General features: G+C 37.2%; 1 protein-coding gene across 5 annotated transcripts in view; it reads right to left on the bottom strand.

Annotated features, from left to right (window-relative positions):
* Positions 1–17,173, bottom strand: part of PIBF1 (progesterone immunomodulatory binding factor 1) — a 222,445-nt gene that overhangs the window by 167,739 nt on the left and 37,533 nt on the right. For all 5 annotated transcript variants that reach the window (XM_043891786.1, XM_043891787.1, XM_043891788.1 and 2 more), the window contains 4 exons: positions 11,629–11,762; positions 6,702–6,810; positions 6,052–6,233; positions 4,761–4,886 (listed from right to left, as the gene is read on the bottom strand). In XM_043891786.1, coding sequence (XP_043747721.1) covers positions 4,761–4,886; positions 6,052–6,233; positions 6,702–6,810; positions 11,629–11,762 — 551 coding nt within the window. The remainder of the gene's footprint in view (positions 1–4,760; positions 4,887–6,051; positions 6,234–6,701; positions 6,811–11,628; positions 11,763–17,173) is intronic.

Raw genomic sequence — 17,173 nt, 5'->3', positions numbered from 1 at the left:
TCATGGTTGTTGCTATTTAGTCACTCAGTTGTGTCCGACTCTTTTGTGACTCCATGGACTGTAGCCTGCCAGGCTCCTCTGTCCATGGAATTTTTCAGGCAAGAATACTAGAGTGGGTTGCCATTTCCCTCTCCAGGCGATCTTCCCAACTCAGGAATCAAACTCACATTTCCTGCATTGGCAGGTTGATTCTTTACCAGTCAACCATCAGGGAAGCCCATTATGGTTTATTACAGGATACCGAATATAGTACCCTATAATATACAGTAGGATCTTGTTTGTTTTGTAGAGTAGTTTGTATCTGTTAATCCTGAATTCCTAATTTACGCCTGCCCCTCCTTTGGTAACCCTAAGTTTATTTTCTCTGTCTGTGAGAATGTTTCTGTATTGTAAATAAGTTCATTTGTATTATATTTTAGATTCTACATATACCTGATGTCATACAGTTTTCATCTTTGTCTGTCTGCCTTACTTCACTTAATGTGATAATCTTTCGGTCCGTCCATGATGCTGCCATATAGGGGCACTGTTTCATTCTTTTTTATGGTTGAGTACTATTTTATTGTATAGCTGCTATGAACACATGGGTGCACATATCTTTTTCAATTATAGAGTTTTCTCCAGATATATGCCCAGGAGTAGGAATGCTGAATCATACAGCAACTATTTTTAGGTTTTAAAGGAATCTCCATTCTGTTTTCCATAGTGGGTGCAACCAATTTACATTCCCACCAACAATGTAGGAGATTCCCTTTTCTCCACACTCTCTCCATCATTTTTGTTATTTTTAGACTTTTAAATGATGGCCATTCTGACTGGTGTGAAGTGACACTTCACTGTAGTTTTGATTTGCATCTCTCTAATAATTAGACACATTGAGCATCTTTTCAGGTGTCTATTGGCCATCTGTGTGTCTTCTTTGGATAAATGTCTATTTAGGTCTTCTGCTCATTATTTGATTGGGTTGTTTGCTTTTTCGTTATTGGGTTATATGAACTATTTGTATATTTTGGAAATGAAGCCTTGTTGTATTATATGCAAATATTTTCTCCCATTCTATATGCCATTTTTTTCATTTTGTTTATGGTTTCCTTTGTTATGCACAAGTTTATATGTTTGATTAGGTCCATTTGTTTATTTTTGCTTTTATGTCTATTGACTTGAGAGACTGATTGCTACAACTTATGTTAGAGAATATTTTGTGTATTTCTCTCTAGGGGTTTTACAGTGTCATGACTTATGTTTAAGTCTTTAAAAAGGCATTCTCTTATAATATCCTCCATTGCATAGAAAACAAACCAAAAGCAAAACATATTTCTCTAATCTATCTCCTAAAAATGCTTATTGCCCAAGGGGCAAGGAGACTAAGTACATATATGCAAGTGTAAGTACTTTTTCCATTTTAATTAATATTATGACAGCACACTTTGATGAAGTAAAAGTAATCAGCATAAACATATAAGTCCAAAACAAGTGATCAATTTGCTCAGACACAAAAACACCTAAATGAGTACTCTTGTGTTTTCGGGATATCATGTTTCATAGCAAGGAACACTAAAACCCTTTCCTTAATTATTTTGCTGTAAGTTTCAAAGGAAATAATTTACAATTTATTTTTACCTTGTGAAAGACAAGTGGAATGCAAACTCTAACTACAGTTAACTCCTGCCAGAGTGAGGAAACTGGGATTCAAAAGAATTCAGCCACATAAAACATACGATTAGATTACTGTGCGGTTAATAAAATGATACAGGTGAGCCTGTATCACAGCTGGCTGGGGGCCCAGGCTGCAGTCTGGCTCCACCTGGTGGCAACCATCCACCCTAGATTCACTATCATGCAGTCATCCTGGTGGCTGGCTGGGGTTTCTAGGGTGGTAGCCCCAATCCCTGGAGAAGGCAATGGCACCCCACTCCAGTACTCTTGCCTGGAAAATCCCATGGACGGAGGAGCCTGGTAGGTTGTAGTCCATGGGGTCGCGAAGAGTCAGACATGACTGAGCGACCTCACTTTCACTTTTCACTTTTATGCATTGGAGAAGGAAATGGCAGCCCACGCCAGTGTTCTTGCCTGGAGAATCCCAGGGACGGGGGAGCCTGGTGGGCTGCTGTCTATGGGGTCGCACAGAGTCAGACACGACTGAAGCGACTTAGCAGTAGCAGCAGCAGCAGCAGCCCCAATCCCAGGAAGAACCTGACTAGGTGGCATCCACTTTGACGTGGCTATGGAGTCAGAATACAGGGGAAAAGGAAACCTGCTCATTTTCCCTGCTTCCAGAAATGGTTCCATCATCTGTTTCCCAACCTACTGCTACCAATCATTTTAGAGAAGAGGGGCTAGTTTACATCAATTTGTAAATACATGTAAATTTGTAAATATAATTTATAAATTGCATTTGTAATTTGTAAATACAAATTGCAAATACATGAGCTGTATTTTAAAGGACTTTAGAAAAAATGAAAATCACTACCACCACCCACAATAACAACAAAAACTGAAAAATCAGTACATTCTGAAAATGGCTACATACGAAGGTTTATGTGGCTATGTGTACTATTTGGAAGTAATCATGCATGTTTATCATAGAAACAATCCCATAAATTTTAAGATTTTTAAGTTGACCAATAAAAGCCTTTATTACAAAATCCCATAACAGAACTGAGTCACAGGACTAAAAGCACTTCTTTGTAAAAGAGAACAGTAGCATTACCTATGCCACAGGTTTAGCGCATGTCTGGGATCTTTCTTCTAAGATTCAGATCTTATACAGTCAATTTTTCTATTTACATATGTCACAGACACTTAATAAAACTAAACTAAATTTGTCATGTTTCTCAGGTGAAGCCATGTATTTTTCTGATGCTTTAAAGACTGCATCACTGTCCCCACGGTTGCCCAGTCAAGAACCTAGTGACATCCTTCTCACTCCCCAGTCCAATCTAGTCACTGAATCCTCCTAACTATCCAGTTAGCTTAGTTCTACCTCCTGAGCATTTTCCCCAGTCTGGCCCAATCCTCCCCATTTCTGCTGCTACTATTGTAGTTCCATCATTACTTGCCACCTTGGTAAGGGAAACAATCTCTAAAAGAGGCCTCCTTGTCCACAGCTTCATACACTCAATCTTCCTCCACATCACAGAATGGACTTCTTATATAAAGTCAGATCATATCATGCATAGTCTCAAAATCTTCTAACCCTTTATGATGTTAGACAATGGCTCAAATGCATAATTAGGGCCCATTTCCCTTTTCTGCTTCATTTCTTACAACTCACTGTCTCTCAGTCTATGGGCTAACCATACTAAATTATTTGCAGCTTGTTAAAAAAACTTCATTTTGACTTGTCTCCAGGGTATGCATCAGTGCCCCTAATTTCCTTCCCTTCCATAACTGACGGTCTTACTCTTAGTCACCATGCCGATGTTAGCATACGCATTTCTCCCTCCATGTAACCTTCCCCAATTCCTCCCAGGCCTCAGTTAGATACACCTTGAGTCTATGTGGTCTCATTCTGAGTATCCTGCCGTTTGCTCTATTATCATCATACTTTTGCTCATTGTTCCTTTATTTCTCCATTAGACTGCCAGCTTTGTGAAGGTAAAGGTCACCACTGTATCTATGGCTCATGACATGTATCAGTACATGGTTAGTAAATATTTGCTAAATAAATTTATTGTTCTGAGAGTACACGTGTAAACTTCTCTAATACCAACCACAGTCTGATTTATTTATTTTTTTCTGACATCTCTTTTTTTTTTTCCCATTTCTTTTTATTAGTTGGAGGCTAATTACTTTACAGTATTGTAGTGGTTTTTGCCATACATTGACATGAATCAGCCATGTATTTACATGTGCTCCCCATCCCGATCCCCCATCCCGCCTCCCTCCCCATCCCATCCCTCTGGGTCTTCCCAGTGCACCAGCCCTGAGCACTTGTCTCATGCATCCAACCTGGGCTGGCGATCTGTTTCACACTTGATAGTACACTTGTTTCAATACTATTCTCTCAGAATATCCCACCCTCGCCTTCTCCCACAGAGTCCAAAAGTCACAGTCTGATTTAAAGTCTTGCTTATTGGCAAAGACCAAACACACTCAAGTCAGTGTTAATAAACTAGTATGACAATTAAGTTAATTTCCAAATAAATTTCCCTCTAAATGTCAACTTTGAAAAGCCATATGAATCATAATGATGGTATATAAAAATAAATGCTATTGAAATAAGTAGCATTTATTTTTCCCTTAATACTGCTAATCACTAAGGAAACCTGATATATGCCAAAGTAACTGCATGAATAAAACTTATCCTTCTTTAAGATTATCTAAAAATATGATTTCTTTTAGGTCCAGCAGCTAAATGAGGCATAAGCAATATTTCTTATTATTATTCCAGTCTTTGAAATTTCCTGGAGAAATCACTGGCATGTTACTGGAAGAACTAATATCTCTTAATTCTAATTTCCTTTTCATTTCTGTCCTTAATAAAGGCAAAAGGACAAGTTAACAGGGTAATAAAAAGATAATAGGAATAACAGAATAAACAGGCCTAATGTCTGACAAACCCTGTTGTAAGCTAGTTATCAAAGGCCTGAGAACTTTAATATTCCATTACACTTAGATTTAGATTTATGACAAACTTTAACATATTAAAAAAGACATTACATCATGAACTAAAGTTTAATTTCAATAAAACTATAAGCTTCAAACACCAATAAAATATCACAGAAATGTCCTACTTTTCTTTTTTTTTTTTTTTTTACCTGTTTTCCCGTTCATACATTTCCCGAGAGGCACTTCGGAGTTGATCGATTTCTTGATTAGTTTTCAATTTGATCTGTTCCAGTTCATCACGTAGTTTATTTTCATATTCTGTTTTATAATGGTCTCTGAAAGGAGTCAAAAGGAATATCCATTATTATTATTATTTTTTTTTGGTAAAAGAAATAGGTCTTTGTCCTTCATCTAAGATTTTAATACCTTACATCAAATATGCTCTACATACAATGTTCCTTAAAAAAACAGTATTAGATATAAAGTTTAATAATTCCTAAAAATACTGTTTCAAAGTAGTTCCATCTAAGATTTCCTTTTAAACATATTGCCACAAAGGCTTAATCACTATAAAAAATGTTAGTTCATGTTGGATAATTATTCACCTTCAAAAATATTTTACTAATAGTTTTTAATGCATATGGCCAAAGACTTTAAAACCAATGCATTGTGGAATGTACTTCATTTAGAAATAATTATCTGATGTGGTGCATATTAGGGAACAATCTTAAAAAAAAAAAAAGACCCTCGTGGACTCTTTACAAAAACTTTCCTTCTAAGCACAACCACCACAGTCACTGTGATCTCTCAGCAAAGTCACAAAGCATTACATAGGGTATTAGCAGAAGCACAAAGTGAAGAAAAATACCACAAGCTGAGAAAAATGTTATGAATATATGAAGTCTTAAGGATAAAATTTAGAATTTTAGTTTTTGAAATGCTCACAAAAATGCTGATAAAATAAATACCTTCTGAAGAGATATATATGAGGCATGTAAATATATGGTAAAGAATCTGTCTGCAATGCAGGAGTCCTGGGTTCTATCTCTGGGTCAGGAAGATCCCCTGGAGTAGGAAATGGCAACCTATGCTGGGAAATCCCATGGACAGAGGAGCCTGGCAGTCTACAGCCCATGGGGACATGACTGAGTGACTAACACTAAATATATGAAAGTATATAAATACTTTCTTAAAACACTTAAATAGAGATCTTAGTTATTGGGAGCTAAAAAGATTACATTATAAGAAAAAAATAAATAAAAACAGTAACAGTGTATATATCCCTACCTAAAAGAAACAGGCTTTTGGAAAAAAACAAAATGTCTTAAGAAAAAAAATCAGTTAGAATATGAGTATCTTGTGAAGAAACAAAAACAATTATCTTAACATTATCCTATAAACCTTATCAACAAATGATTATTTGTCCCCAAAGCCAGGAGTTCCCTCAAAGAAGATGGCTTGATTTATATCTATTTATATGGAAAATAATGTAAACCTTGCCTGGATGCTACGTATTTTTCATACATCTCTTCCCTAGCCTTTTTGGTTTCTTCAAGTTGAGCTTGAAGTCTTTCCAGACGATCCTCCTCGTGGGCATGGCGCACACTGAGCTCCGTGTTTTGGCGGCTGAGATATTCTTTATCCTTTTGGAGCAAAGTCACAGTCTGTCGTAAGGTGGCCACCTGCACACAGGCAGAGAGTGTCCAGGGCAACGTCATCCTACTTTTCAGGGTTTACTGAATTATTTCTTTCATTTGTGCTTGTGCTCAACACATAAAGAGGCCAATTCTTACCATGAAATTTTCCATCCAAACAGAGCTACTAAGAAGTCCCTTCTTTCCAGCAACTACATCAAAAAAGAAGCAATTTGCCTCACAATTCTAGCCCTGGGCTATGTCCACAATCACTGTACAATAAAAAACAAGTGACTCGGGACTTCCCTGGTGGTCCAGTGGTTAAAGAATCCACCCTGCAATGCAGGGATGTAGGACCAATCCCTGGTCAGGGAACTAAGACTCCACATGCGATGGACAAAGATCCCGCATAGCCATGACACAATAAAGATTCTGCGTGCCTCAATGAAGACTCAACCCAGTCAAATAAATAAATATTAAAAACGAACACACAAACAAGTGACTCTATAAGCTTACCTCTTTTGATAATTCATTTCTTTCTTTAGCTTGAGTTATGTGAGAGGCTTCAAGTACTTCATATTTTCTCCTTAAGTCAGTTGCTTCCTGTTCAAATGCATCACGCTCACTATAAAATTCAAATACATTTATTTTTATTAAACTAGAACTCAAGTACATATGCAAATTCTACATCTCTTTTTATAACAAGCATTTTAAAAGGGTTGATTATATTTCAGGAAACTGAACAGAGATACTTCAGTGTCATTCTGTGAACAATAAAGGATCTGTTTTTCAAATTTAGGAGACTCTCTGAGATCTTGCTCAGATAAATATAAATTTATTATCTGTAAAAAATAAATATGTGAGCTACACTGACAAAAGTAAACAATAAAACTTTTAAAGATATATTCTGGTGTCTTTTCACTAATCATTTTCAATCTAATCTGGAAGTCAAAACTTCTAAAGAATTTAAACATGGCTCTAGGCTTTCAGTTGTTAGGCTCAAAAGCCCTTCACTCATTACTCAGATTGTGTTCCTGATACACAGGCAGGCATTCTTGCGACTGCTTCATTCACAAATTGTTCATGATTACCCAGAGATTCTAATTTCCATTCTTAGATCAGCTCTTTCCCCAACACAGCAAAACTAAGAATTGGACCAAAACTACAAACAGGTATCTTAAAAAATGAGCAGAGAAACAGATTTACTATTTCTTAACTTGTCCTCTATAGTCAGAATCAATTCCTCTGCCCTTTACACTCTCCTGGTGTTTCCATGGGGAGAGCTATTAAAAATTGTTTTTCTTTTCATTAGGTTTTCAATAACTCATTTAGAAAGATGACTTCTAAGATTTTTTCTGCTTAACAAAATAGTGTATTTATACTTGAGCAAAGCACAAGTTAAAAAATAACAATCACCCATAAACCCACTAACTAAAGATGACTATCAGTATTAACATTCTGGTTCATGTTAAGTATTTTATGTCTTTACATACAAATGTTTTTCTTCTCACAAGGTAATGACTTTTGCTATGATTTTTTAGTGTAAAAAAGAAAGATGGGCGTATGCATTTTGCTTCTTAAAATTAAATGTGTTTGACTTATCCATGTATACATTAGGGGCTTCCCAGGTGGCACTAGAGGTAAAGAATCCGCCTGCCAATGCAGGAGACATAAAAAGACATGGGTTTGATCCCTGGGTCAGGAAGATCTCCTGGAGAAGGAAATGACAACTCACTCCAGTATTCCTGCCTGGAGAATCCCACGGACAGAGGAGCCTGGTGGGCTACAGTTCATGGGGTCGCAGAGAGTTGGACATGACTGAAGCGATTGAGTGAGCAAATATATACATTCAGATCTAATTTAATTATTTTAATTGTTACACAGAATTACATTAGAGAAATAAATTATAATCTATTTTCTTTTTTTTTATAATCTGTTTTCCATGCTGCTGTCAAAAAGCATTTGAATTCTTTCTAATAATGATGCAGCTAATCTCCACATACCTGTTCTCTTTTGTACATTTGTGAGAATTTATCAAGGACATTAAAGTGATTTTTCCTCCCAGTTTATATTTTTGTGATCAGACCAATTTTTAAAAATCCATTCTTTCTATTGAGCAAACCAAAGGATTCTCAGCTTGAGCCACCCTTGCTTGGTTGTTTTCCTGTTCCATTTCCAGTACATGATGATGTTTATTATATTTTTATTTCTTAGATTCTCATTATAGAAAACATATATAAATAAATAAAGATGATAAAATGAGACACCTCCTCACCCCACTCCCTGTTTTCATCACTCACCATAAAGAATTATCAACTCATGGCCTCATCTCGGTTCATTCACCCACCCTTTCATGGTCACTCTGGATTATTTTGATGACTATGCCTTTCAGTTTTCTCCTTTCATATTTTACCTATTGTTGCTATAGGTTTATAGTGGCAGAAAGTAAAAGTTGCTCAGTCGTGTCTGACTCTATGGCCCCACAGGCAGTACAGTCTATGGAATTCTCCAGCCCTGAATACTGGAGTGGGTAGCCTTTCCCTTCTCCAGGAGATCTTCCCAACCCATGGATCGAACCCAGGTCTCCCACGTTGCAGGCAGATTCTTCACCAGCTGAGCCACAAGGGAAGCCCTGAGAGATCATCAAGACACCAACTCAAAGTATCATCTTATCATCACAATCTACTTCATTTTGAAATGATTCTTTTAAATCTAGCTTTATTTGAGAACCCAAAGGTACAGCTGTCATGGATTTCAAGCTCTAATAATCACTACATTATGATATAATAATACATACATAGTAACGCACGCTGCATGTCAGTCATGCTGGGAGTAGGAGCACCAGTGTTATATTCCCAAATCCTTGCAAATTCACTTACGGTGTTCCACAGTTTATAAAGCATTCATCCATTTAACAAACACTGAGTGACTACATGGTTCAAGAATTATTTTAGGTACAAGTAGACACAGCAGTGGACAACTAGAATAATCTCTCTACATATATGTGTATACATGCACACATATATATTTTCATAAAAATTATTCAATCTTCTAAATTTATACAGCGTAGTTTTTGTATTAGCACCAACTCACAAATGACAAAACTTCAGCTTAGAATAATTAGAGATTTCCTAAGGGCATATAGCTAAATTCAGTTGTTTAGTTCAGTCACTCAGTCGTGTCTGACTCTTTGCAACACCATGAATCGCAGCATGCCAGGCCTCCCTGTCCATCACAAACTCCCAGAGTCTACCCAAACCCATGTCCACTGAGTCGGTGATGCCATCCAGCCATCTCATCCTCTGTTGTCCCCTTCTCCTCCTGCCCCCAATCCCTCCCAGCATCAGGGTCTTTTTCAATGAGTCAACTCTTCGCATGAGGTGACCAAAGTACTGGAGTTTCAGCTTCAGCATCAGTCCTTCCAGTGAACACCCAGGACTGATCTCCTTTAGGATGGACTGGTTGGATCTCCTTGCAGTCCAAGGGACTCCCAAGAGTCTTCTCCAACACCACAGTTCAAATGCATCAATTCTTCGGCACTCAGCTTTCTTCACTGTCCAACTCTCACATCCATACATGACTACTGGAAAAACCATAGCCTTGACTAGACAGACTTTTGTTGGCAAAGTAATGTCTCTGCTTTTTAATATGCTATCTAGGTTGGTTATAACTTTTCTTCTAAGGAGTAAGCACCTTTTAATTTCATGGCGGTAATCACCATCTGCAGTGATTTTGGAACCCAGAAAAATAAAGTCTGATATTGTTTCCACACTGTTTCCCCATCTATTTCCCATCAAGTGATGGGACCAGATGCCATGATCTTAGTTTTTTGAATGTTGAGCTTTAAGCCAACTTTTTCACTCTCCTCTTTCACTTTCACCAAGAGGCTCTTTAGTCCCTCTTCACTTTCTGCCATAAGGGTGGTGTCGTCTGCATATCTGAAGTTATTGATATTTCTCCTGGCAATCTTGATTCCAGCTTGTGTTTCTTCCAGCCCAGCATTTCTCATGATGTACTGTGCATATAAGTTAAATAAGCAGGGTGACAATACACAGCCTTGACGGACTCCTTTTCCTATTTGGAACTAGTCTGTTGTTCCATGTACAGTTCTAACTGTTGCTTCCTGACCTGCATACAGGTTTCTCAAGAGTAGTGGTTCATTAGTCTATTCCAGCAAAAGGAAAATTACATGCTATAGCTATTTAGCAGCAACACAATGGGAAACATATCCTCAGAAAGTATCATTTTTTTGAAAGTGTATGTGCCTTTTGTTGAAAAGAAATAGCTGAAAAAACTTTAGATAAAACTGCAAAGTACTTACATTCACTCCATAAAATAAAAATAATCAAGTAAGAGTTCAAAAATATTTATACACATAGGATTTCCCTGGTTTCCTATCACATTTAAAGAGGCAAAAGCAACTTCTAAATAAAATAAAAACAACTGATTTAAAAATACAATCTAAACTCACCAAGCTGCTAAAACTACATGCTTTCATACAATAAAGAATAAGGTATAGTCAAGAGAATAAGAAGACATGGCACAGACTGGGAGAAAATATTTCCCAAAGATGTATCTGATAAACAAAGGACTATTATCCAAAATATACAAAGAACTCTTAAAATTCACAGTAAGAAAACAAACAACCCAATTAAAATATAAGCCAAAGACTTTAACAGACACCTCACCAAGGTAGATATACAGATGGCGACTAAGTACATGAAAAGATGTTCCATATCACCTGTCATCAGAGAAATGCAAATTAAAGCAATGAGATATGACTACACACCTATTAGAATGTAAAATCCAGAACACTGATAACGAACACTGGCAAGGGTGTGGAGCAACAGGAACTCTAATTCATTGCTGGTGAAAATGCAAAATGGTACAGATACTTTGGGACAGACACCTGGCTGGTTTCCTACAAAATTAAACATATGCTTACCATACAAGTATGCTCACACTCTTTGGTATTTACCCAGAGGAGTTGAAAATTTATGTCCATATAAAAATTGGCACATGAATTTTTATATCAGCCTTATTCCTAACTGCCAAAACTTGGAAGCAACTAAGATGTCCTTCAGCAGGTGAATGGATAAGTAAACTGTGGTTACATCTTGACAGTGGAATATTACTTATCATTCAACGGAATATTATTATTCAGTGAGTACTATTCAATAGAATACTACTCATTATTCAAATGATCTATCAAGCCATGAAGAGATATGGGGGAAACTTAAATGTATATAACTAAATCAAAGAAGCCAATCTGAAAAGGTTCCATATGGTATGGTTCCAACTATATGACATTTTAGAAAAGAACAAACTATGGAAACAGAAGAAAGAGAAATAAAGTAGCATTAATGATGATGACGGTAAGAATTCAAGTGACTGATGCATGCCAAAAAAGAGAACAAGTAATGTAGATATTTTAACTACTTACCTCTTAACTTTATCATAGTTCTCTTGACGGTAGTCACCTTGCTGAATTAACTGTTTTGTGTCTGCTAATTCTAAGGCCAAACGTTGACATCTAATTTGAAGCTCAGAGTAGTTTCTGCGATCTTCCTCATAAGTCTATAGATCAAAAACAGTAACAAACCATTCAAACTAAACATACTTGAGCAAATTCCGTATTGCATTCTTTCGCTGAACTGTATCTTTGTAATTTTAAAAAATCCTCTATTTTTCTATTTAGTAATTTTTCCTTACTCAAAGACAGGTAATCTTAAACTCACTGAGTAGTCTATAAGTTCATTTGTTTAAAACTTGAACTCTGTTTTTCATAGAAAAATAGGACAACTATGCTTTGGTGAATAGCATAACACATAAAATGACTTCAAATGCGAATGAAATTTTCAACATTTATTGAGTTACTACTAGATGCTAAAGACACAGAAATGAATGAAACACTGCCCCTGTTCTTGAAGAGTTCACAATGACAGGCAAAGAGTCACATGAATATCAAACATTCACAATGAAAAATAGTTACTGAAAAGATTAACTGTGCAGTCTCAGTTGTGGTATTCAGCAAAAAAGGAGTTTTATGGTGCCTGGAACACATTTCTACATTGAGCTTCCTGGTACTCATCAAACTAGTAGAAAGGGATTGCAGAGATGTGGAAGAGGAGTGGAAGTACAAACCTTAAATATACACTTGGCCCTGTTTCCCGTGAGCCTCATTTCTCACCTTCACATTTCACCTCCAACCCTAATAAAGATCTGAGGTTCTCTGAACACACTGCTTCCTCTAACCTGTTCTCACTGCCTGAAGAGCCGAATACTATCAACACTCCCTTCAGAGTACTGATCTTAGTGTATTATCAAATCAGTTTTTTCACACCAGAGTATAAACATCTTAAGGGCAGGGACTTTATCTTGTTCACCACTGGATCCCTATTACTTTATACAGGACTTGGTATACAGTAAGAATGCAATAGATACAATAAATTAATAAAGAAAAACATGAATACGGAAATGGGGAGGAGAAGCAGGACACAGGGATGGAGTTCCTACTTCTTCTGACCCTCTGAACTCAGCAGATCTTGCAAGCGATCATCAGTTCTACCCCCAGAACCTGTCACGTGAAATACATCCTGTCCCAAGTCATTCTTTTTTAAGGAGCTGACGAGCTCAGTGCGGTCACATGCAGGTCACAGACTGACTCAACTATTTCTAAGTGACTGGTCCTGGGCTAGATACTGTAGATACAAAGATGAGTAAGACAGTGTTTATGTCCCTTTTAAACTATTAGGCCTGACTGGTCCTGGGCTAGATACTGTAAATACAAAAAAGACTAAGACACTGTTCATGTCCCTTTTAAACTATTAGGCCTGACTGTGAAATGTTAGCTCCAAATTTCTATCAGATGGCTATTTGAAAAATGTAATCGTGGAAAAATGACACTGGGTGTGTTCTGCGTTGGTAATATATTATAGTATTCTGCACTGACATTCTCCATGAGAATGAAATGTTACTAAGGGGTATTTATTAGCAGATCATAGCTGAGGAAACCTTCTCATCTCTCCCAAAGAATCACCACACATGTTACTTCAGATCTGTGTCCCAGAAGATGCTGTAGTTTCCTGAAGAATGTTTATACCTTTCTAAACATTACTAATCATCTGTCTGGGGGAGAATGCATACTGTTCTGGTTAGGACAGAGATCTCCAGAATTCACCTGCCTAGAACTGAATTACCTGGAGCAGCACTTGGAGCAGGTTTACCTCTCAGCACTTCATTGCTCTTATCTACCTCATCGACCCCATGGAGTTGCTGTGCAGGTTATATCAAGTGATACATGTAAAGCGCTTATAACACATAGTAAATGATCATGAACTATACATTAATATCATCACAATGTTCTTCCTTTGCTTTGGCTACTAGAGAGATTCTAGCCAAACTGATAGCTCAACTGCACAAAGATGGAGACAGAATGCTGAAGAAGATAAACATTTAAAGGGTGGGGAAAGGACAGAGTCGAAGGAACCCGAGGGAGGATTAATAGAAGCAGAGCGTGAGCCTGGGGTGTGTGGCAGGGACATCCAAAGAAGAACTGCTTTGAGGAGGCAAGGCTGTCAGGGCTATCAGTGACGACTGGGGACAAAACCCACAAACAACACAACAGGGCTTCAGGGATGGGTACAGAAGGCAGACTGCCAGGGGCTGAAGCAGATGTATGTAAGCAAAGGACTCAGTATGACCGTTCTGGTGCTATGAATAGTATAGCTACATTCTTTCATTTAATACTTAACTCTACGACTGGGCATATTATTAATATTATACTCATTTCATTTTTGTGGTTGAAGAAAGTAGGCTTGGAGAGGATAAGAACCTGAGAGCTCACGAACAGTATGGTAAAGACTCCAACTGAAATCTGTCGAACACCAGAGCAGTAGGCAATTCTCTCTTCAGTTTAAAAGTAGAGAAAGTAGAGTAGTTAGAGAAGAAAATTGCAGGAGATGCAAGAGATATGGGTTCGATCCCCGGGTCGGGATAAATGAAAGGTTCCAAAAATGGGATAAGCTTGAGAATGTTTAAAATGGATACGAAAGAATGGAAAAAGAGGTACTGATACTGGAGAAGATAGGCATGGTGAAGGTTGGGGTAAAGCCCCTGAGAGGGCTCCATTTTCTCTAGTCTTAGCCCAGCAGGCATGCTCATCAAGGCAGGCTTTGCTCCAGCTGACAAAAGAGTATTAAAAACTTGCATTTGGATGTCTTTAGGTAGCTCCTATCAGTTCCCAGCAAGCCACAGAACCACTTCTTACCCTACTGCTTCACAAATTTTATATTATCTCTTGGTTTCTGGAGGCATATGATTTTCTACTCTTTAAAAGTAAGCCTCTTGCCACCACAAACAGTAAGAACAAACAAAACAGAAACAGTACAAATGTAAATAGGTTTGTTCTAAGAAACTGTGGCAGTTCTCATCTGAAGATTTCTCTTTTCTCTGTGGCATGAAACACCATTCGGCTGAGAAAGAGAGAGAAGGAAAGCTGAAAGCTGGAAATATGAAGTGTTGAATGACTAAAATAACTGCTGTGAGAAAGGGGAAAACTAGAAAAAAAATTGAATTACAGCACAACCGTGTGGGCCCATTTGAAGTCGGTAACTATAAACTTACAGCTGCCTCTGTGATTTTCTTCAGTAGCGCTCAGGTAGAAAAATCAGGAGTTGAGATTCTGTCAGGCAGTTTCAATAAAAAGACAGGGAGGAAGCAGGGAACACTGACAAGAGAAAGAACACTGACAAGAGGAAGAAAACTTCAAGGCTAAGGCTAAAGATAGTCACAGCTATGATTTTTCCAGTAGTCACATACAGATGTGAGAGTTGGACCATAAAGAAGGCTGAGCACCGAAGAATTGATGCTTTTGAATTGCAGTGTTGGAGAAGACTTTTGAGAGTCCCTTTGAGAGTCCTTTGGACTGCAAGGAGATTAAATCAGTCAATCCTAAAGGAAATCAGTCCTGAATATTCATTGGAAGAACCGATGCTGAAGCTTCAACACTTTGTCCACCTGATGTGAAGAGCTGACTCATTGGAAAAGACCCTGATGCTGGGAAAGATAGAAGGCAGGAGGAGAAGGGGATGACAGAGGATGAGATGGTTGGATGGCATCATCAACACAATGGACACGAGTTTGAGCAAGTTCCGGGAGATGGTGAAGGGCAGGGAAGCCTGGCATGCTGCAGTCCATGGGGTCGCAAAGAGTTGGACACGACTGAGCAACTGAACAACAAAAAAACTGGAAGAGAAGGAGCAAACCAGGATATTAAATTGACTGAATTCAAAGAAGTAAAAAACTTAATTTTTTCAAATGTAAAAAAGAAAACATAAAATTTCCAATCAACAATTCTTTCTAACAGAAAATGTCTAAATAAAAAGTAAACAGGTTTGGTTAACAGCAAGTCTCAGTGTCCTGTTTCAATAAAGAAAAAAAAAAACTGCACAGGGATATCAAGGACAATCCAGGTCACTGAGAAGATTTCATTGTTTGTAGGTTTCCTCCATATCTAGAATGGAACTAATTTTGATTGCTGGGTTTAATGTCATTTTTTCCATCTCCTAAATTATTCATGATAGGAAATAATACAAGGCTACCTCTAGCCTGAAAAAATAATTGTGGCTGCATGTTTCTTGTCTTGTCTATAACCCTCGGTTTTCTTCACACCCACTCTGAAGTTCCCTGAAGTCCTCTTGGATCTCTGGTTACACCCAGGAACCTCACATAGTAGTTACACTGGAAATGCTTGCAGAGTCAACTAATGTTGATATATAAAGGGACTATACAGCACTAGCATTTAAGACAACAAGCTCAAGATGTAGAAAAAGTGACTTTAACAATTAAGGATTAATGAATCGGTTTTCCAACTGAAACGAAAGATTATTATCTGCAAAAAAAAAAAAAAGAAAAACCCTCAGTTGAAACAATGATATCAATGCAATGTATACGAACCCATATTTTCTCAAAGATTTTGAGAAAAGCTGCATGAAAGGAGCTTCCATTTCTTAGCCTGGATGGTGGTTAAACATATATACTCTGTGTAAAAAGTCAGTCACAATTTCTTTATTAAAGAAAAATTTTAAAAAGCTTTAAAAAAGTAAAGCAAGAGGCTTCAATCAAGAAAACCATAACTGGGGAGAAGTTCTGCAGGGATGCTGGTATTAGGAATGGACAGGGAGACATTCACGTGTGAGTCACAGCGCAAGGGAAGAGGGCATGATGGAAGAAACATTTAGTTTTTCATTCTACGTGTTCCTCTGCTGTTCCATATAAAAACAAAAAAAATTATGTTACACAGTGTTTTGGCAAAGTTATCAACTTTTTATATTTATGTTTATATTTAAAATGAGGTCTCTCCTCCACCCAGACTCTTTATTTCCAAACAACAGCAGCTGAGCAGGACACAATTAGAGAATTTCAGAGATGAAAGAAACACTGGAGATAATCTGTTACTATCTTCTTATTTCCAAGATAAGAACACTAAGGCCTGGAGGGGTTAAGCGTTTTTGTCCTGGATTCCAGATTGAGTAGAGATAGGGCTAGAATTCAGGTTCTTGAATTCATAAATAGTTCATTCCTTTCTTAACTTCAAGTTCCTGATTTTTACAGATTCTATCCATGGAACCTATAAAACCATTGACTGGATGTTAATATTATCTACTGCCCAAATCCAGGCTGGTAAAAAAAAAACAACTTTAACTGCAAATTTTACAGGTTAAAATATGGCACATGCATAATTCATAGTTAATTTTAGACTCCCTTCCTTTAAAATAATTACTACAATTATTTCTTAAAACATATTATAAAAATCATGACAAGATAACATTGAATAAATGTTTTCCACAAAAATAAAAATGTATTCAAAGATTCAATTAAATAGCATATTTTAAACAATTAGCAGCTGCATAAACCCAAAGGCAATTACTTTAGATACAATTTCTAAGCATCATTTAAATCTTTTGTCTCTCACACCACAGGAACTG

This window comes from Cervus elaphus, chromosome 30 (assembly GCF_910594005.1).
Source record: "Cervus elaphus chromosome 30, mCerEla1.1, whole genome shotgun sequence".
Classification (NCBI taxonomy): Eukaryota; Metazoa; Chordata; class Mammalia; order Artiodactyla; family Cervidae; genus Cervus; species Cervus elaphus.
This window is presented reverse-complemented; position numbering and strand designations above follow the sequence as displayed.